The following is a 21,110-nucleotide window of genomic DNA, read 5'->3' as shown; positions in this document are numbered from 1 at the left end:
TGTGTATCTATTGAGTGGAACATATTCACATGTTTTATTTGTGTATCCCAGTCGTTATTCATTGTAAGTACCATTAAAGCATGTAATGCATTATCGTATCGTAGTGTTTTTGTTCATTGAACTACTTCGGATTTGATTATTTAATTTACTATATACTAGTAAATACGCATTCGCTATAGCAACCAATAAAACATCAGAAACTCTGTTACGAGAGAAAGTATTGTACCTAACCACTACTCTTACTCTTACTACACTATAGAACACGAACCATAAGCAAAACAAAGCATAGCTGTTGTTCTGCTCTAGCATGTAATGTAACCGTCTTGCAAGGGATTGTAAGAATAAACTGAATAATAAAGTGTAAAGCGGCATTGATTGAAAAATAAACCGGTTAATCGAAGGTATGTCTACTTTTTTTCTAGTTATTTACCCTTTATCTGCTTGTTAATTTTTGTCAATATATTAACACCTAACGTAGTCATATTTTAATTAAATATTGTCAATATATTAACACCTAACGTAGTCATATTTTAATTAAATATTGTCAATATATTAACACCTAACGTAGTCATATTTTAATTATATATTGTCAATATATTAACACCTAACGTTGTCATATTTTAGTTATATATTGTCAATATATTAACACCTAACGTAGTCATATTTTAATTATATATTGTCAATATATTAACACCTAACGTAGTCATATTTTAATTAAATATTGTCAATATATTTACACCTAACGTAGTCATATTTTAATTAAATATTGTCAATATATAAACACCTAACGCAGTCATATTTTAATTATATATTGTCAATATATTAACACCTAACGTAGTCATATTTTAATTAAATATTGTCAATATATTAACACCTAACGTAGTCATATTTTAATTAAATATTGTCAATATATTAACACCTAACGTAGTCATATTTTAATTAAATATTGTCAATATATTAACACCTAACGTAGTCATATTTAAGGGGAAACTTCATACAGCTTAGAACGATTATAAATTCGTACAAGCTAAAAAAAACTGAGAAGGTACGTACGAAAACTCAAATGGTCGGCCACACAAAGCGATTCCTTAACAACTGGAAAATGATAAGCAATGAAATGCCCATTAATTCGAGCTTATATCTGCTTATGAAGTAACAACCTCATACTCTGATAGTTGTAAAGATAGGCCGACGCAAAAAGCTAAGCAGAAAAACTACCAAAAAGACGCCATTTTTAAAATATGGAAACAGGAGTATGTTAATTATACAATGGCATTGTTGTGCACGATTGTCTCTATGATGTGTCGGTACTAATAATTGAATTTTACATGGGTTTAAGACTCGCGTGATCAATTTAAATAGTGCCTAGAGAGATGACACCAGAGTCATATCTCTGACTTATGCAATGTTTACGATTTTAAAATATAGCATTAGTTACTTCAAATTGTGATGTAATAAGATCATAGCTCCAACGCACCGACAATATTAGATCCACCCCTAGCCATTTGAGGAAATCTGGTCCGCTCTCCACCTGCCATGTTTTTAACAAACCGGACAAAGGTGGTGGTGATAATGGTAGTGGTGATAATGGCGTTGATTATGACGATGGTATTACTGCTGTACATGTGATGATGCAAATCAGAAAAAAGCACAACAAAAACAAATCTTCTATAATATAAGAAAAAAAAACGCATACACTGTATTTATTATTTTTTAAATAAAACAACCGATATTTATAAATTAAAATATATCTAAAAAAAATAAAAGTCGAGATTTATGCGAAAAAGACGAGTAAAACACTGGCAATAATAATCAAGTACAAAGTATAAAAATTCAAACACATGAACATGATTGATAAAAAATCAAACAATATTGTCACGGATTAATACATGGCAGTCGTCAGCACAATACTGTTTTTGTACAAACTTCTGTTTTAAAAAAGAACATCAATTAATTTCGTGAAATCGCGAATATCCAAATCGAAATTTTGGATTCAAATATTCTGTTTGTTTTCTAATATTGGAATATTCGTTCCCAACTAAACATAACTTCTCTGCTTTTCGTGTTAAGTCGTTATATAATGTATGTTTTTGATTATCAAACATTTGAAATCCTGTGCGTGTATGTTATTATGTAATGCCCATGAATACCTCTGAAACCTGATATAAGACTTTAGTCCCGCGTTTCCTTTCAATTAAAATTTCTGGGCCTTATCAACACGCCTTATCCGGTCAAAAAATAATGATTAGCTGCCGAAATGCTCATATATATCCAATATCACATTAAAACAAAACACTAAAATTTGCCAAGGTAATTGTTTTCTCTAAAAGGGAGGCTACCAATCCAGCTGCATATCGGCTTTACTCCAGACGTATTTGCCTCCCCTCTTGAAGAACATTTTCTCGTCGAAGCCGCTGAAATTGAGCGCATTCTCCACGCCTACGTCCAGAACAGATCTCGAGTGTTCTTTTGCACCCTTCGTGCAGTCCAAAAACCGCATCTGTGGAAAAAAATGAGGGGCGCTCTGAGAAAACGAGGTTTAATTTTTGTGCTCACAGTGTCATCCCAGATCAAACTGTGCAGTCCGCACACGCTTAAAATTGACGACACTTTCCGCTAATATTGGTATATTTCATTTAAAGGAAGTATCTTTGTTGCGAAAATCCAGTTTAGGCGGAAAGTGGCGTCCCCGCGGACTGCACAGGATAATCTGGGACAAAACATTACGCACATGCATTAAGCCCCTTTTTCGCAGAGCGAGGCTTATATGCATTTATGTTAGCTATCTGTAAAATACTATGAGAAAACCATTGTCTCATAAACATACATTTTATGATGCCATTTTGATTACGAACACGTGCATAAGGGTTGTCGGCCTACACACGTCGGTATTTATATAAACTGCATTATCAGACATATTCTACATATACTACCAAATAATTGATTACTCTTGTAAAGCAATGTAACAGGCGATACTGATCAGTCGTTTGCCGAGTTTTGTCTTGTAAAGAACGAAACAACTTGAGCAACATTGTCTCTCTGCTGTGTACCAAAACGTAAATTTATATGGGTCAGGTTGAATTTGATAAACTTACATATTCGTCAAGGATCAGGTACGATTTCTGCATCTGAAACAAAAACATATAAACATGTAAGCAAAAGCCGAACAGAGTAAGAACTAATGTGAAGCAGTAACGTAAAGTAGTACTATACGCTCAACGTTATAAAATATCGTGGCCATCACTGTGAATACGGACTCTGTAAGCTCGAATCCCAGTCCGTCCACATTAATTGGCCACTCGCCTGGTTTCAATCAAACTCAGGTAATATTCAATCAGATTTCGTTTATTGCGGCCACATGGTCCGACAAACAAAGACTGACGGAGTAATGGAATAAGCGTTTTTATGAAAGCACAACTTAGTGGGCGGAGCGATCGCGTATTTGCCGACTGGTCAGTTGTACGGGGATTTGTTTCGAACAAATTGTACAGTCTCTACCCCCCCCCCCCCCCCCCCCCTCTTACACTGATTTAAGCCAGGCAGTTGTGAGAAACTGTTGTTTTTTTGTACTGGTTAACCACTTAATCCAGGTAATGTGTTCATGAAAAGCGTGGTTCCGGTTCACAGACCGCGTTAGGGCGAATATAACAATACGAACCAACCAAACATAACGCGCGCACCTTTTCGTTAGATTCTGGCACCAGGTATTCGACATCCTTGTGTCTTCGGAGAAATTCGTCAAACTCAGCATTGGTGATGACAAAGGATTCTGCCCGTCTTAGTGCATCCGGACCGGTGTTTTCACCGTCTATCAGGAGGCACTGAAATACCTGGGGAATACGAAAACGACATAATTAGTCTTTATTGTATCACTTGATCACATTTATTGCAAAGATTCAGCACCCAGTAAAGTTAAGATTCAGCAACAAGTTGAGTCAATGATGACAGGTAGATAAATGTTTTTTGCTAGCTACGCAGGTGTAAACAGGAAACAGTAGCATTAACAAAAATGCTAAATTATGTGAATGTTTTATGCTAAGCAGAAACCGTATTCCTTATTTCAGAAACATTACTCGTGACATATGATAATCAAAGAGAGGTCATGTTTAAAAATCTACATGCATGACATTTCATAAAGTAAGTTTATTTTTTCTCTAACTTTTGCGTGGAAACTTGTGTTCTTTGTCTTTTTTAATGATGGTTACCTAAACCTTCAATCCACCCACCTTAAAAACCCAATCCCAAGCGAGGTCTTTATAAGTTATCATTAAATTACCGATTAAATTTAATGGAGATACCTAAGTATTTATCAAATCTAATATTAAGCGGAAAACGTATGCCTATTTTCAGATAGATAACCTTTATACCCATTTACATTTTATATAATCGGAAGCAATGTATTGAGATAGGTTATGTGTAAACATCATCGCAAGTTATCTCACATACGCTACGCTTCTTGGTGTACTGATATTCTGATAACAGAAACAATGGAGCGGCCTTGGACGAAGTCTTGACACATAAATAAATTTTCATAAAAATACACCACTTCGTTATCGAGGTTTTAAGCAGAATGACAACTCGACCCACATGTCACCCGTTGCATGTTCTATGCAAACCTACTGTAGCGTAATGCGATTGAATTATACCGCACACAACTCGACGCTTTCAAAGCCCAAACATTTTTCTAATCAACATGATACATACGAGACCAAATTGGACCGTTTGACAAAAAGACATTGCGAATTATGTATCCCCGGCAGTCTGGCGTTTACCATCTCTCTTAATACAAAACGTACCTATCTAAATATACATAAAAGCACCAAACGTAAGTATGTCATAATGTCAAAAACATAGTAAAATGCGTTAATTTAACAGGAAATTTTCAGATAATTAAACATAAGGTGTAATAAATAAATGCCACTACGTAACGCTACCTTCCACCTGCACGGATTCAGTTGCATTATTTCCTCCACCATGTTCTCATCCTTGTTGTGCGTGTTCACAACTGTGTTCAGTTTGAATGCCACCTGCAAAAACATAACTATAAACACGTCCGCAAGGACTGAAGATTTTGAAAAATGTTTTACAACTGTGTTCAGTTTGTATGCCACCTGCAAAAACATAATTATAAAGACGTTCGCAAAGATTTAAGATTTTGAAACGTGTTCACAACTGTGTTCAGTTTAAATGCCACCTGCAAAAACATTATTATAAAGACGTCCGCAAAGATTGGAAAATTTGAAACGTGTTCACAACTGTGTTCAGTTTGAATGCCACCTGCACAAACATTCTAATAATGCCAAACGTAAAGATTGCAGATTTTGAATGCATATTATCAATGCATGATCTTTAAACCAGCGCATAATGTCGTAATTACTCTACGTTTTCGGACACTTAATTATTTTTTTCTTCGTGTCCGAAAATTTAGATACGAAAAATATCCAAAATTACAGGTCTCCAAAAATTGAGAGACACAAATTAAGACGGCCGAAACGTATATTGAAATAAAAGCAATAAATCAATCTACAATTATTTTATTGTGATTTATTCTTCTTTCTCTGCTCAACAAAATCAATACAACTTCACATTGTCTAAAATGATATAGAACAAAAGGTAAGAACATAACAGATTATGCTTCCTTCCTAGCTGTAGCATGGTGTTTTACCCAATTACGCGAATGTAATAAACCATTGACCTCAGGCATGCATCTGCCAGGTTTAATGATTTTAATCCGGTTGTTAAAAAACAAACATGATCGAAGTGTCACAAGATAAGCGAAAATAGGGCCCTAGTCTGTAGAATAGCGCTGTAAATCTAATGTCCGAAAATTAAGAGACATTAATTATGGACGACACCCGTATGTCCGAAAATTGAGAGTCACGAAAAATAATTATGTTTGCTAAAAAAGAGGGTGTCCGAAAATTAAGAATGTCCGAAAAAATAGAGTAATTACCTGTAATAATGCAGATCGGAGTCTTGTCAATAGCCGAAAGGCTTATCAGCAATATATGATCGTAAAACCTGGTCACAACCATCGTACAAATTGAAGGATAATCAACATCTAGTTGCTTATCATAAATACATGACCTACAAAACACTGTTTGACCATCGTACAGAGAGAGCTTATAAATTCAGCGATTAAATTATAAATTATTATCGAAAAACTATTATCATCGGTGCATTACTTTATTATCGGCGCACAGTCTTCGCACAGATCAGAGCCTTATCCATAATTTATTGATTATCATCCGTGGACCTTATAATATGTGCACAGTCTCCGCCTGCTCATCGATACATTATTGTTTATCATCCGCGTATTACCTTATAATCAGCGCACAGTCTTCGCACGGATCGCAGGCTAATCAGATGACTTTTCTGTCCTTGCTGTCGACCGATCTTCTCATTTGTATCGGCATCAAAGCTGTCGCACGAGACAGCCAAAATGTCCAAAAACTCACCTGAAGAGATATTTTACGGGAATTTGATACGAGCCTCGCTCTAGGAAAACGGGGCTTAATGCATGTGCGTAAAGTGTCGTCACAGACTAAACTGGACTTGCGCTAAGAAGGGACTTCCTTTAAACGAAAATAGCACAAAGGCGGAAAGTTTTGTCCCTGATTAGCCTGTGTGGACTACATTCCTGATTAGCCTGTGTGGACTACATTCCTGATTAGCCTGTGTGGACTACATTCCAGATTAGCCTGTGCGGATTACATTTACCCACTTTTTCATAGAGCAAGGCTCATATTAAGGATAGCTTTTAGAAGCGTTTAAACAGACTACTTTATAAAACGTTCAATCTAAAAAAGTGTCACTTATCTGTTCCCCCCCACACACTTTCTAAAGTATCATTCTTTTACCTTACTTTTACGACATATTTTTGCGAACTAGACTAAGATATAGCTCACATAATGGTGACGCACTCATATTACTCTAACGGCAAATGTGTGTGTGGCAAAAAAAGAAAAAAACAAGTTTCCACTAACATCGACACAATTTTGGGGTAGGTATCGGTCGGCTGAACTTGTTTTCTTCGTTTACGTTCTTAATAATTAATTCCCAGTTTAATAAGAAAATGCATTACCTTGCAGAAATCATCGTTATTTATCATTATTTTGTATTTTAATAGTCTTAAGTGAATTAGCTTCAGTTAATTTCAAGTTAATTTAGTTTATATGATCGCATGAAGCAAACATATCGCAAAATTTAAAGTAATTTACCCGGTAGGGAATTTCGCAAAAATGACCGAAGACTCAACCTGCAACACAACAGTCAAATTACGGGTCGGCGCGTAAAAAGTAGGGTCGGTAGGGTAAGCGGAAACAAACAACTTATTTACGCATTAAGGCTTACATTGCGATAAGGCCTACTATCGGAATGGTAAGAATTACTAAGTTTTGGCCTTGGGTTGTTTGCAAATCCGATATGGATACCACTACATGATAAACCGTTATTGTTTACAAGTTATAAAAGCATGTCAAGACGGCGTGCTTCGAGTTATTTGAAAAAGTACGTAAAATAGGTCATTTCTTTAAGTGAACACATGTGTCCATGACCGGTAAACGATCTACCGTCAAGGCCATCGTGGTTACACATTAAACATTATAGCTCCGCTATAATGGTTGTAAGAAGCGATATTATTAAACCGCTCTTATAATAAAATTTCCAAAACTTTTTAGGATAAACCTTAATCTGTACTTTTTATCGTTCACATGGTTAAGAATATTGTGTTTGTATATGAACAATATAATTTAAGTGCAATTTTTACTGCATATTCCATGATCGCTAATATTCCATTTTTATTTTTTTTTAAACAGATTTTTTTTAAATAAATAATTGATCTAGTGTGTTATGAAATGTTATGATTTAAAATGGCGTATTTTTACCGCACTTAATTGATTCATTTACGGTTAGGAGCATGAAACAATTATGTACATGAATATGGGGACACTCGCAAAGTATTACATACTATAGTATTTCGAACAAATACAATTTCGAACGAATATTCCTCATTTACAAAATAATAGCTATGACATCATTTTAGCAGCATACGCGTCAACGTTACAAAATGCCAAGTATGCCTTTTGGGTCTCTGAAAACGACAAGAAATAAAGAAATAATCATTTTCAGAAAATGTTTTTGAACGTCGTGACGAGCATAAACAATCAACCAAAATATCAAATTTACTTGTTTTCAAAAAATAATATGAATACATATTGTTCTTGGCCGAATGATTTCGGTTGATTTTTCAAGAGACATTAATAATCAATGCTTTTCATTATGTCAAATAAGCGAAGCTGAGACGTTGACGACCTCATTGAAACAACTAAGGACGAAATCTTGAATGAAACCAAATCGTGCGAATGAAACCAAAACATGCGATTTAACTTAAATATCTAGATATATCATGATTTGCAAACTGTTATAAATTTAATACAATCGTTGACTTTGCTACCCATGGCGATAACGTAAGTAATATTAAACATTGATAACGCTATTTTAAGACTGCTGATCAAATGTAGGTTACAGGTGGGCTAAACACACGCTATGTAGATATCATATTACTAAAAACAAAAACTGAATATAGCAACGACGCTGACATTTGACTAGTATTAGATAACACGTATATATGTGACGAACTGCGAGTCACAATATCTTGACGCGATAACTAAAATTGATTTACGCACTCACACGTGCAAGTAAATATTATGTATTGCACATCTTCGCATCATTGTGATGATGTATATGAAGTATGAAATCAAACGCTAAAAATATGGAAGTAGTATTGGTAGTAAGCTCCATAAACAATTAACATTGTATGCGGGGCGACCGACCAACAGAGAGATTATATGAGCCGCGTTCTGGGAAAACTGGGCTTAATGCATGTGCGTACAGTGTCGTCCCAGATTCGCATGGACAGTCCGCACAGGCTAATCAGATACGACAATTTCTCGCTTGTATTGTATTTATCGTGTACAATATGTCTCTTCTTAGCGAACATCCAGTTTAGGCGGAAATTGGCGTCCCTGGTTAGCCTGTGCAGACTGCACAGGCTAATCTGGGACGACACTTTACGCACATGCATAAAGCCAGGTTTTCCCTAGAACGCGGCTCATGCGGGGGTATGATAGCACTCACCGTACTTCTCAAACCAGCGCTCCGAGACGAGACTTCCGTTACTGACGATGATGACGCTCTCGACGCCCAGCGTCTGTTTGCAGAACTTAACCAGCTCCCCGACGAACGCTCCCTTCTTCACTATGAACGGTTCGCCACCGGAAAAGTTGATTTTCTTCATGCCTTAAACGATGGAAACAAACAGGGCCTTGTTGCTTAAAACTTAAACGGATAGTTATTTTTTATCAAGTTATTTATGTGATTTAAAATGTTACGACTTTGGTGTATGTTTTAATTATTTGTAAGCTCGAATAGTTTGATTGTAACATTGCTCTTAAAATTAATTTTGTTTGGGTCAGAGTTAAAAGACAGTTTTGATTTTTCAGCAACCGGGCCCAGAATATCCTGATTAAGAAATTGAAACGTCGTTTGTATGCCTATATACTTATATATATATGAGCCTCGCTCTACGAAAAGGGTGTTTAAAAATGCATGTGCGTAAAGTGTCGTCCCAGATTAGCCTGTTCAATCCGCAAAGGCTAATCAGGGACGACACTTTTTCGCTTTTATTGTATTTTTCGTTTAAAGGTCGACCCTTCCAGTTTACGCGGAAAGTGTCGTCCCTGATTAGCTTGTGCAATCCGCACTGCAAAGGCTTATCTGGGACAACACTTTACGCATATGCATTTAACCCCCTGTTCACAGAGCGAGGCTTATGTATTCTTTTAATGATTCATAAAATCCGGTTAAATGGTGTGATGTAAACATACGAGATTTCCGAAGTTTAAATCTCAACAAACAAACACGCATCGAGGTAACGTTCAAAATTTCTCATATCAAAAAGTAACAAGAAACTAAAACATCATACAGACAGAATGAACGCACTCTGCAAATATGAGTCTGATCGATTTTAATCAATTCAATAATAGATTTCCTTTGTATTATAAGACATTTTAGATTCTCCAAATAAACATCAGTATCTAGAAGATTATATTTTCTTAACTCAACGAAAGACAGCTCTATTGTCTTAAACACGCCATTTTCGACGACGAATCGCGTAAAACAACTACTTCAGTAGAGCTTCATTCTAGGAAAACTGGGCTCAACTTTAAGTGTCATTTCAAATTAGCTTGTGAAGTCCGTGCAGGCTAATCAGGGACGAAACTTTCCGTTTTTCTTCAAACGGACAATTTAGTGGACGCTGAAAGAGTCGTCCCTGATTAGCCTGCGTGGACTGCAAAGTCAGCACAGACTAATCTGGAATGACTCTACGCATATGCGTTAAGCCCAGTTTTCGCAGAACTCGGCTCATACCATAGTATATTGATCGACCACTCACCCGCATTTTTTAAAGAGTTCAAGCCCTCTCTTCGCATCGTCAAGCGGTAACACAAACGATGTTTTCGCAGTGTGAAAACAAAATCCGCACTTGTAGTTGCATTTCCGCGTGAAATGATAATTCACGCTTAGTGGGACTTCTTTTTCGGCGTATTCATCCGACGGCATGACAGTCAGCATTCTCGTCGACAGTTTTCCAGCCTGCAGTTCGCCATTTTGCAATTTTATTTCACTGCAGCACGTGTTTTCCGTGGCACACGGATTATTATTAGGTTCTTTCAGTTTGTAATATAGCCGAAAGCGATAAATCGCAAGCAGGAACGCAAAAAGCGCAGAGTAGGAGAGCGGTAGCTGCAAATAACTCCATCATGATAGTACATGTTAAATAAATTTCGATGCTATGCTAGATGTATAGTACTTTTTGAAAAGCAATATTTCGCACAACAGACCTGTTTCGGCGGCTGAATATATACGCTAGAATGAAATCTCGCGCGTTTAATGCAACCTTGAGCTTTTCAGAAAACGTATCGAAATTCCCGGCAAAGATTCCGGGCTACTTTCGTTTCCCTATATCGAAATATAAACGAATGGAATTACAATCTTTTCATAGCACGTGCTATAAGCGCCAACGATTGGAAAATCCGGCCTGTTTGTACAGTGCCAATACGCTTCCATCGCTGGATGACGTATTTTGTCGGAAGCACGGACCAATAGCGCACTGTTTCCAATTTATGATCGAGTTAAGCGCAGATGGCTTCCCAAATATCAGAGCGAATGGTATAGCCAATGGAAATTACAGAATATGAGACTACCTATTGCATTTTACACTTTGTCAAATACAAAAATACTGATAGTGCGCCATAAGATAATTATTACTAATTCTTTAAGCGTAAATAATACACGTTTCTGATGTGTGGTGAGGGGGGGGGGGCGTTGCGAAATAAAAATATGAAAGATAGGTCATAAACCAATAACAGTTCACTTATTAACAGTCTAAAAATTGAAAGTGTCCCGTTGCTAGTGATTCGGCATTGGAACCAGTTGTTGAGACTCAGCATTGAAACCCGTTTCGAGTGACTCGGCATTGGAACCCGTTGCGAGTGACTCGGCATTGAAACCCGTTTCGAGTGACTCGGCATTGGAACGCGTTACGAGTGACTCGGCATTGGAACCCGTTGCGAGTGACTCGGCATTGGAACCCGTTGCTAGTGACTCGGCATTGGAACCCGTTGCTAGTGACTCGGCATTGGAACACGTTGCTAGTGACTCGCATTGAAACCCGTTGCGAGTGACTCGGCATTGGAACTCGTTACGAGTGACTCGGTATTGGAACCAGTTGCTAGAGACTCGGCATTGAAACTCGTTACGAGTGACTCGGCATTGGAACCCGTTGCTAGTGACTCGGCATTGGATCAAGTTGCTAGTGACTCGCATTGAAACCCCGTTGCGAGTGACTCGGCATTGGAACTCGTTACGAGTGACTCGGTATTGGAACCAGTTGCTAGAGACTCGGCATTGGAACTCGTTACGAGTGACTCTGCATTGGAAATCGTTGCTAGTGACTCTTCATTGGAACTCGTTGCGAGTGACTCGGAATTGACCAGTCGGTTGTGACTCGGAATGGACTAGTCGCTGGCGACTCCGAATCGGAACCAGTCGCTGGTGACTCGGAATTGGAAACAATCGCTGGTGACTCGGTATCGGAACCAGTCGCTGATGACTCGGAATAGGAACCAGACGGTGGAGACTCGGAATTGGAACAAGTCGCTGCTGACTCGGAATCGGAACCAGTCGCTGGTGACTCGGCATTGGAACCCGTTGCTAGTGACACGGAATGGACCAGTTACTGATGACTAGGAATTGAAACCAGTTGCTGGTGACTAGGAATTGGAACCATTCGCTGCTGACTCGGGTTTGGAACCAGTCGCTGGTGACTCGGAATCGGAACTAGTCGCTGGTGACTCGGAATAGGAACCAGTCACTGGTGACTCAGAATTAGAAACCGCCGCTTGTGACTCGTAATCGGAACCAGTCGCTGGTGACTCGAAATAGGAACCAGCTGCTGGGGACTCGGAATTGGAACCAGTTACTGGTGACTCGGAATCGGAACCAGTCGCTGGTGACGCGCCATCTTCGGAACGCCTGCTGCAAGGCTCCTCAATGTTTTATCCACTGTGAGCGGACAAGACCTCTTCCGATGGTCATTTTCAGTCTTTCAGAGCGACCCTCATTTCTCTCAACAAAAAAAACGTAACTCGGCACGTAATGAGACAACGTGATAGCCTAACGCAAACTTAATCCCAAACTTCAGGGTTACAAATAACAGTAGCGTTCAGATGGCTGGCCTATGTATATGATAATCTTTAGTGGCATACATGTAATTAAAAATAACATTCAATACATGGCGATAATAAAATCGAACAGGAAAAACAAACTTTCGTTGGCAAAACATATGCATGTGTGTGTACACTTGGAGACTTTTCTAACGCAACACTTTCAAACTTGAATATCTCAGTAATTAATTAAGATTTGAATTTTAAATCACACATGTGATCATGTGACTATATTTGTGCAAGTTAACGAAACAATCATTCATCCGTGACAATGGAGCGCTTTTGCACGTGGGGTAGGTATGGTTTCATCTTTATACACGAGAAAATGGTGAAACGCGATATGATTCTTATTTTATTGAATTTTCTCCTTTTTAGGTGGGTTGGGGAAAACATAACATTTATTAGAAAAAAAGCAATATGGCTAAATATCCTTGAGCGCAATGTTGCAAGCCGGTCGGTCATTAAGACATGTACGTTTATGCGTTTTACTTTTCACACTATTATTTTACGATGTACGATTTTGAACATTTTACTGTTTCAGTGATCTTTTTGATTCATTTCAATTAAATTTACATGAAGTAATAGATATATGTTGAATAAGTCTATGTCCAAATTTCAACAAAATCCGTTCTACAATAAGGGAACTATATTGATTTGAATACGTGTTGCGCTAGAAAAGTCACCAATTGTACAAGGGAAATTAAATATGAACCTGCAATTATTTTGTGTAATGTATAAGCTATTAGTTCAACGTATTAAAACGGATGCAATGAGAATATAATATGAAACCGCACTTTTTAAATGTATAACCTTTTATTTCAGCCTACAAAAAACAGATAATATAATATGAAACTACACAGGTTTTTGTTCTTTAGTGACAGCTATTCCAGGAAAATACAATATAAAAAACAGCACTCTTTAATGGTTCAATATTCAAATGTGTACTTCAACGTAGAATGACATATAAAAGGAGAACACAATATGAAACGGACAATATAAAAAGTAAACTTTTAAACCAAACTAAAATGGCATATGCAAGGAAAAAGCAATATGAGACTGCATTTTAAAAACAACAACTTTTTGACATATATACTAGGAGAAAACGATATGGAACCGCATAATTAAACAAAAAAAATATTTTATTTGGACGTAAAATAACGTTGTGCAATATTTTATTTCAACGTTGGATGATTTATACAAAAATAATACAATATGAAAGCGGATATTTATGTACATTTTTCAATAGATAAAAGTTTATTTCAAACTAGAATGACACATAAAGAATATAAAACCTGGAACTGCAATATAAAAATACAAATTCAATATATTAACATGTGTTTCGACGTAAAATGATATATAATATGTTGAGAAATGTTATGCCGTTCTACTTTATTTGGCTACCAACGTGGAACACTTCAAAAATAAGAGTTTTATAGTATATAGAAAAAACATTGTGAATGTTATAAAGAGTATATTCGCAAGCACGTTTATACATTGTATACGAATCGAAAGAAATTCTTCAAATACCTCTGCGACTGCATAAGGTAATTCCATTTATACAGTTATAATGACATCAACACGAAATGGAATTTATATGTATAATGATATGTGTTACATTTTAAAAAACACCACTTCCGACAAAAAATTATAACGTTTAAGTTACGTGAATTTTTCTAATTATGTACCTTACTTTCTGAGAGTTCCAAAAGAGATGTTGTTTACATTAAGTACACATGCTATTGTGTTACGATTCAATTTTGTACATTAACGAGTTTGATTTAGACTTTTGTTGATAACCATAACTTGAAGACGTGGTTTAAAGCTGTCCCTTGTTTTGTTGAATAATGCTCTAAACAAATTTGTCCATTCTTCGTGAGCTTTTTACATAGTCGGTCCAGTAGCTTTTACATATCGGCTTCACATCACGTTAAATAACTTTTTTAAGAAATGGCATATCTTTGCTGCGCATTACAACAACTGCCGACCTCAGATCTAATACCATATAATTAAAAAAAATATTGAAGAAAGAATGACAAGTATTTAGAAACAAACTTAAAAGAAAAACACATAACATACACATGGCGAAACAGTTCAATGAACAGTCTTTCATCGTGCATGCAAACTAGTGCACAAACGTAATTGAGCCTTGTTCTGAGAAAACTGGGTTTAATGCATGTGCGTAAAGTGTCATCCCAGATTAGCCTGTGCAGTCCGCACAGGCTAATCAGGGACGACACTTTCCGCTTTTATGACAATATTCGTTTAGAATGAAGGCTCTTCTTAGCAAAAATCCAATAAAGGCGGAAAGTGTCGTCCCTGATTAGCATGTGCGGACTGCACAGGCTGATCTGGGACGACACTTTACGCACATGCGTTAAGCCCAATTTTCTCAGAACGCGAATCAATTGTTCAAGTGAACATCGTTAAATGCACGCAAATAGGCCTTTCATTGTACATTTCTTCACCTGGGGATGTTCTTTACGTACACGTGGAACATGCCCAAATGTCCCTTATTTTGCACTTCTACATCGGAGGACGTTTTTCACATACACGCGAAACTCACTGTTACAGAAGTCAATGATGAACGGGTTGACGCTGTATGAAGTTCGTATTAATCAACAGTAAAATCCACCAAGGACTTTCGTATCTCTTTTGTCTATATACTAAAGTTATCGCATAGCTAGGCATCAGGCTTACGAATGACGTGATTGCCATGAGAAATATCATCAGCGTGATTTTAAGATTTATGTCACTGATCGTATTGCGTTTACGCTGCTTCACTGCTCTTTCTTGTCGGATATCTTTTCGCGTGTCTTCTGGTGTTACAAGATTTTGCATTTGATTAGATTCGAAACTGGCATTTGTACCTTTCACTGATCATGCGCCTTGTTTGAATGTTTATTGATATGGTGTTTCAACAATTTTTGTTTAGAGTTGTAAACTTTTCGATCAATCAAAGAGTACATCACGACGAAGCATGCGAAAATCAAGGCAAAATCCACAATCTTGACAATGCAGGAGACTTATATAAGCCAGAAAATCTCTCCCGTAACCGGTATACCATAATTATGTCCTTTTAACGTGACGTTTGCCTCAATAATTTGCACATCAATTTCTACTACTCCAGCCGTGAAGAAATCGGGAATGCAAGACCCACACGTGATTGCAAACAAGCCAGCTGAGATTAACTTGCAGCGAAATGGTGTGAACTTCCATGTTGGAAATGGTTCATAAACCGTAAGAAATCGATCTATTGTAACGATACACACCATCACAACTGAGCAGGAGATGGCAGAAATATTAACAAAATACCCCAGTTTGCAAGCGACGTCGCTGGTGAATGTTACCGCATAAAGATCGTGCGTAATAGTTGTGACGCCCGCCACGTGTGTGAAGTTAGCCTATTTAGCCTATTTAGTACATAGGTTGAAACATACATCCTTTTTAGCCTATTTAGCCTATCTAACAGCATTTTCAGCCTATATTGCCTATTTAGCCTTTTTAGTATATAGGTTGAAACATAAATCCTATTCAGCCTTTTTAGCCTATTTAACAGCCTTTTCAGCCTATTTAGTACATAGGTTGAAACATACATCCTAATTAGCCTATTTAGCCTATTTAACAGCATTTTCAGCCTATTAAGCCTATAAAGTACATAGTTAACAGCATTTTGAGCCTATTGAGCCTATTTAGCACAAAGGTTGAAACATACATCCTATTTAGCCTATTTAGTACAAAGGTTGAAACATACATCCTATTTAGCCTATTTAGTACAAAGGTTGAAACATACATCCTATTTAGCCTATTTAGTACAAAGATTGAAACACACATCCTATTTAGCCTATTTAGTACAAAGGTTGAAACATACATCCTATTTAGCCTATTTAGTACAAAGGTTGAAACATACATCCTATTTAGCCTATTTAGTACAAAGGTTGAAACATACATCCTATTTAGCCTATTTAGTACAAAGGTTGAAACATACATCCTATTTAGCCTATTTAGTACAAAGGTTGAAACATACATCCTATTTAGCCTATTTAGTACAAAGGTTGAAACATACATCCTATTTAGCCTATTTAGTACAAAGGTTGAAACATACATCCTATTTAGCCTATTTAGTACAAAGGTTGAAACATACATCCTATTTAGTCTACATCCACCAAACACACTATCCAATGTGTGACTGAGAGATAAACCAGAAGCTAATTTGCCGTCGATTTGTGCATTATTTGCTTGTAAAAGGTAAATGATAAGGCATTGTTTATAAGTCCAACACAACCTGATACTAAAAGAAGCATCACAATAGGAATGTTTTTTAAAATGTGTTTTTTATTAAAAGAGTCTAACATATCTTCCAAATTTCGATCGCAACAAGAATTCTGCATTTTATATGACAAAGATTTGATTTCGTTTTCTAGCCAAAATGATATGCATATAATTGAGTGCGAAATATATACATGTATCAACTATGAATATCACTTGCGACTTTTGACACGATATCGTAGATAAGTGACACACTTGTCATTCGACTGCGATTATATTTTTTTAATTGTCAGATGTCGGTAAATCACTGTACCTTAAACTTCCGACATAATATACAATTCTTCCTTTATTGTATCACTGCTTTTCGAATCACCGCTTCATAACATCAGATGCCTCATAAAATCTCAGCTTTATAAAGGTACTGAAAGTGTGTGAAAGGTTATCGCCGTTTGTTAAATTCAATTGTCGAAATAAAAAGAAGAAACAACAATAACGTTATCGCGCAATTATAGCGAAGCCGAATCCCACAACTCGAGTCAAGGACACAAGACAATTTCTTCATTGAAAAGTCGTAAGAAACAAGATAACTATAATTAAAGAATTAATAATTGTTTAAGTGTTGTTTGTTTATCTGTGTATATTAAACTGATAAAACTTCAAAAGAAAAGCTACTATAACTACTGCTACCTCTTCTGCTGCTGTTGCCGTTACTGCTACTATAACTTATACATAACAACAATAACTACAGCCACTACTACTTAGACTGCTATCAGTACCTACACTACGACGTCTACTAAAACAACAAACAATGTTGTGCGTTTATTTATATTTTCCGAGTTCAGTAGTATTTTACTACAATTTTACGGCTACTACTACTACTACTACTGCTACTTCCACTACTGCCACTACTGCTACTACTGCTATTTCTGCTTCTGATTCTGCTATTACTACTACTACTACTACTACTACTACTACTACTACAACGCATCGGAATTCTATGAGGGAATATCCTTTGATATTCCCTTTTTTCGTTGCAAAATGAAAAAAAACAGGTGTTTTTTTCTCACTTTTATTGCACACGAATTTTACCTTGAATCAAAATGCATGAACAGGAATTATCAAACTTGTATATTTCCTAAAAAAGTGAGTAAATTTACGAACATTTTTAATGAAAAAAGAACACATTTGACATCAACTAAGAAATTATTCGTAAATTTACGAACATTTTAAGGGAGAAAAATCAGTAGTTGTTTTCATTGCTTGTCACCATGTGGCATAAATTTATGAACTTCTTTTTTTTAAAGAAATATATGATTAACAAAACCATTATTCGTAAAATTATGCACTATTAAAAATGTTTAGAAATACTTGGTGAATTCATAGATTCTTACCAAAACCAGACTTAACAAAACCATACTTCGTAAATTTACACACTATTTAACATTTTCATTGGTAAATGCATAAAAAAAAACATACTTCGTAAATTTACGCACTATTAAAAATTTTCAGACATAATTGGTAAATTCATATTCTTAGCAATACCATACTTCGTAAATTACGAACTAGTAAAACTTTTCAGAAATACTTCATCAATTCATATATTCTCAACCAAATCTTACTTCGTAAATTTACGCACTATTAACAATTTTCCGAAATATGAGGTCAATTCATATTTTCTTAACAAAACCATACTTCGTAAATTTACGCACTATTATATATTTTCAGAAATACTTTGTACATTCATAGATTCTTAACCAAAAAATACTTCATAAATTTACGCACTATTAAAAAAAACAAACAGTCACAGATTCTTAACAAAACCATACTTCGTAAATTTACGCACTATTAAAAACTGTCAGAAATACTTGGTAAATTCATAGATTCTGAACAAAAACATACTTCGTAAATTTACACACTATTAAAAACTTTCAGAAATACTTGGTGAATTCATAGATTCTTAACAAAACATACTTCGTAAATTTACGCACTATTAAAAAAATTCAGTATTTGGTGAATTCATAGATTCTTAACAAAAACATACTTCGTAAATTTACGCACTATTTAACCTTTTCAGAAATACTTGGTAAATTCATATTCTTCTACATAAAACCATACTTCGTAAATTTACGCACTATTAAAACTTTTCAGACATAATTGGTAAATTCATATTCTTAATAATACCATACTTCGTAAATTTACGAACTAGTAAAAACTTTCAGAAATACTTGGTGAATTCATAGATTCATAACAAAACATACTTCGTAAATTTACGCACTATTTAAAACTTTCAGAAATACTTGGTGAATTCATAGATTCTTAACAAAACATACTACGTAAATTTACGCACTATTAAAAAATTCAGTATTTGGTGAATTCATAGATTCTTAACAAAAACATACTTCGTAAATTTACGCACTATTTAACCTTTTCAGAAATACTTGGTAAATTCATATTCTTCTACATAAAACCATACTTCGTAAATTTACGCACTATTAAAACTTTTCAGACATAATTGGTAAATTCATATTCTTAATAATACCATACTTCGTAAATTTACGAACTAGTAAAACTTTTCAGAAATACTTTGTAAATTCATATATCCTTAACAAAACCATACTTCGTAAAATAACGCACTACTATTTTTTTTCAGAATTACTTCATCAATTCATATATTCTCAGGAAAACCTTACTACGTAAATTTACGCACTATTAACAATTTTCAGAAATACCAGGTCAATTCATATATTCTTAACAAAACCATACTTCGTAAATTTACGCACTATTATATTTTTTCGGAAATACCCTGTACTTTGTCAATTCATTTATTCTCAACAAAATCATATTTCGTAAATTTATGCTGCATTAAAAATTTTCAGAAATACAAAGTCATGTACTTGGTCAGTTCATATATTCTTAACATAAGTCGTACATTTACACACTATTATATATTTTCAGAAATACTCTGTACTTGGCAAATTCATAGCAAAACCAGACTTCCTAAATTTACGCATTATTAAACAATTTCAGAAATACTTGGTGAATTCATAGATTCTTAACAAAACCAGACTTCGTAAAATTCGTCTTACGCACTTAAAAAAACCCAGAAATACTTGTTTAATTCATAGATTCTTAACATAACCATACTTTGTAAATTTACGCACTATAATTTTTTTCAGAAATACTTGATAAATTCATAGATGTCATCATTGCTGGTATTTATACGAACATTTTCAGGGAAAAGGTCTTTTTTTTTGCATTAACAATCAACATTTTTGATATTTCGTATTAATACGAACTATTATTAACTGTCATCTTTGTTCGTATTAAAACGAACATTTGCACAAACAAAGTCATTTTTTGCATTAAAAATCAACATTTTTGATACTTGTATTAATACAGCTATTATAAATTATCATCATTTTAAATATTCATACAAACATTTCCAGGGATAAAAAGTCAGTTTTGTCACTAAATATAGTCGGTCGCGAGAGAGCCTAGTCTTTTTTAAGGAGAAATTTGCACAGATTTTCTCCCATATTAGTGTCAGATACTGTTGGATTGTGTATTTCTTGATGAATTATTGAACTAGATTGTCAGGTTTTACAACAGGCAAAGTTTGCAATTTGAATTTAATGTCTGATGCAACATGACTTTCTGACCCATCAGAGCCTTCGACATCATGCTCTTGTAGTACCTTTACTTCTGCAGCGTCGGCTTCAAAAGCTTTTTGCTGGGAAAGAACTTGAAGATTCGCTTCTGATTCTGCCTTTTGTTTCAAAAGTGCTGCTTCTTGTTGAGTATATTTCAGTTTTATCTTGGCAGATTCGGCTTCTGCTTGTTTCAATGCGATGAGTTCACTCCTACGTCTAGAGGACCTCGAACTGTGTGTCTTCACACCACCATGGACAGAGTTTGGATTCATGCTGGATATGACTTTTTTTAATATTGATTGTTTATTTTGGTCAATCTTTTCCAGCCCATGTAACTTTGCTTTTTCCTGTAGCGACACGTCTGTAGTGAGAGCCGATAATTCTTTAAGACTTGGTTCAATTTTCA

At 35.5% G+C, this 21,110-nt stretch overlaps 1 protein-coding gene across 2 annotated transcripts in view; it reads right to left on the bottom strand.

Moving 5' to 3' along the window:
* Nucleotides 1-1,772: 1,772 nt before the first annotated feature.
* The window catches only part of LOC127856511 (radical S-adenosyl methionine domain-containing protein 2-like), a 227,848-nt gene continuing 208,510 nt past the window's right edge, over nucleotides 1,773-21,110 (bottom strand). Inside the window, exons 2-7 of one of the 2 annotated variants that reach the window (XM_052392787.1) lie at nucleotides 9,139-9,300; nucleotides 6,322-6,458; nucleotides 4,935-5,027; nucleotides 3,681-3,830; nucleotides 3,096-3,128; nucleotides 1,773-2,500 (exon numbers count right to left, since the gene is read on the bottom strand). In XM_052392787.1, the coding sequence (XP_052248747.1) occupies nucleotides 2,336-2,500; nucleotides 3,096-3,128; nucleotides 3,681-3,830; nucleotides 4,935-5,027; nucleotides 6,322-6,458; nucleotides 9,139-9,298 (738 nt within the window). In that variant the 5' untranslated portion in view covers nucleotides 9,299-9,300 and the 3' untranslated portion in view covers nucleotides 1,773-2,335. The remainder of the gene's footprint in view (nucleotides 2,501-3,095; nucleotides 3,129-3,680; nucleotides 3,831-4,934; nucleotides 5,028-6,321; nucleotides 6,459-9,138; nucleotides 9,301-21,110) is intronic. The other variant, XM_052392785.1, reaches the window with a different exon arrangement.

The sequence above is a fragment of the Dreissena polymorpha genome, chromosome 13 (assembly GCF_020536995.1).
Source record: "Dreissena polymorpha isolate Duluth1 chromosome 13, UMN_Dpol_1.0, whole genome shotgun sequence".
Lineage (NCBI taxonomy): Eukaryota > Metazoa > Mollusca > Bivalvia > Myida > Dreissenidae > Dreissena > Dreissena polymorpha.
The sequence above is the reverse complement of the archived record's forward strand: the minus strand, read 5'-3'. Positions and strand labels throughout refer to the sequence as shown.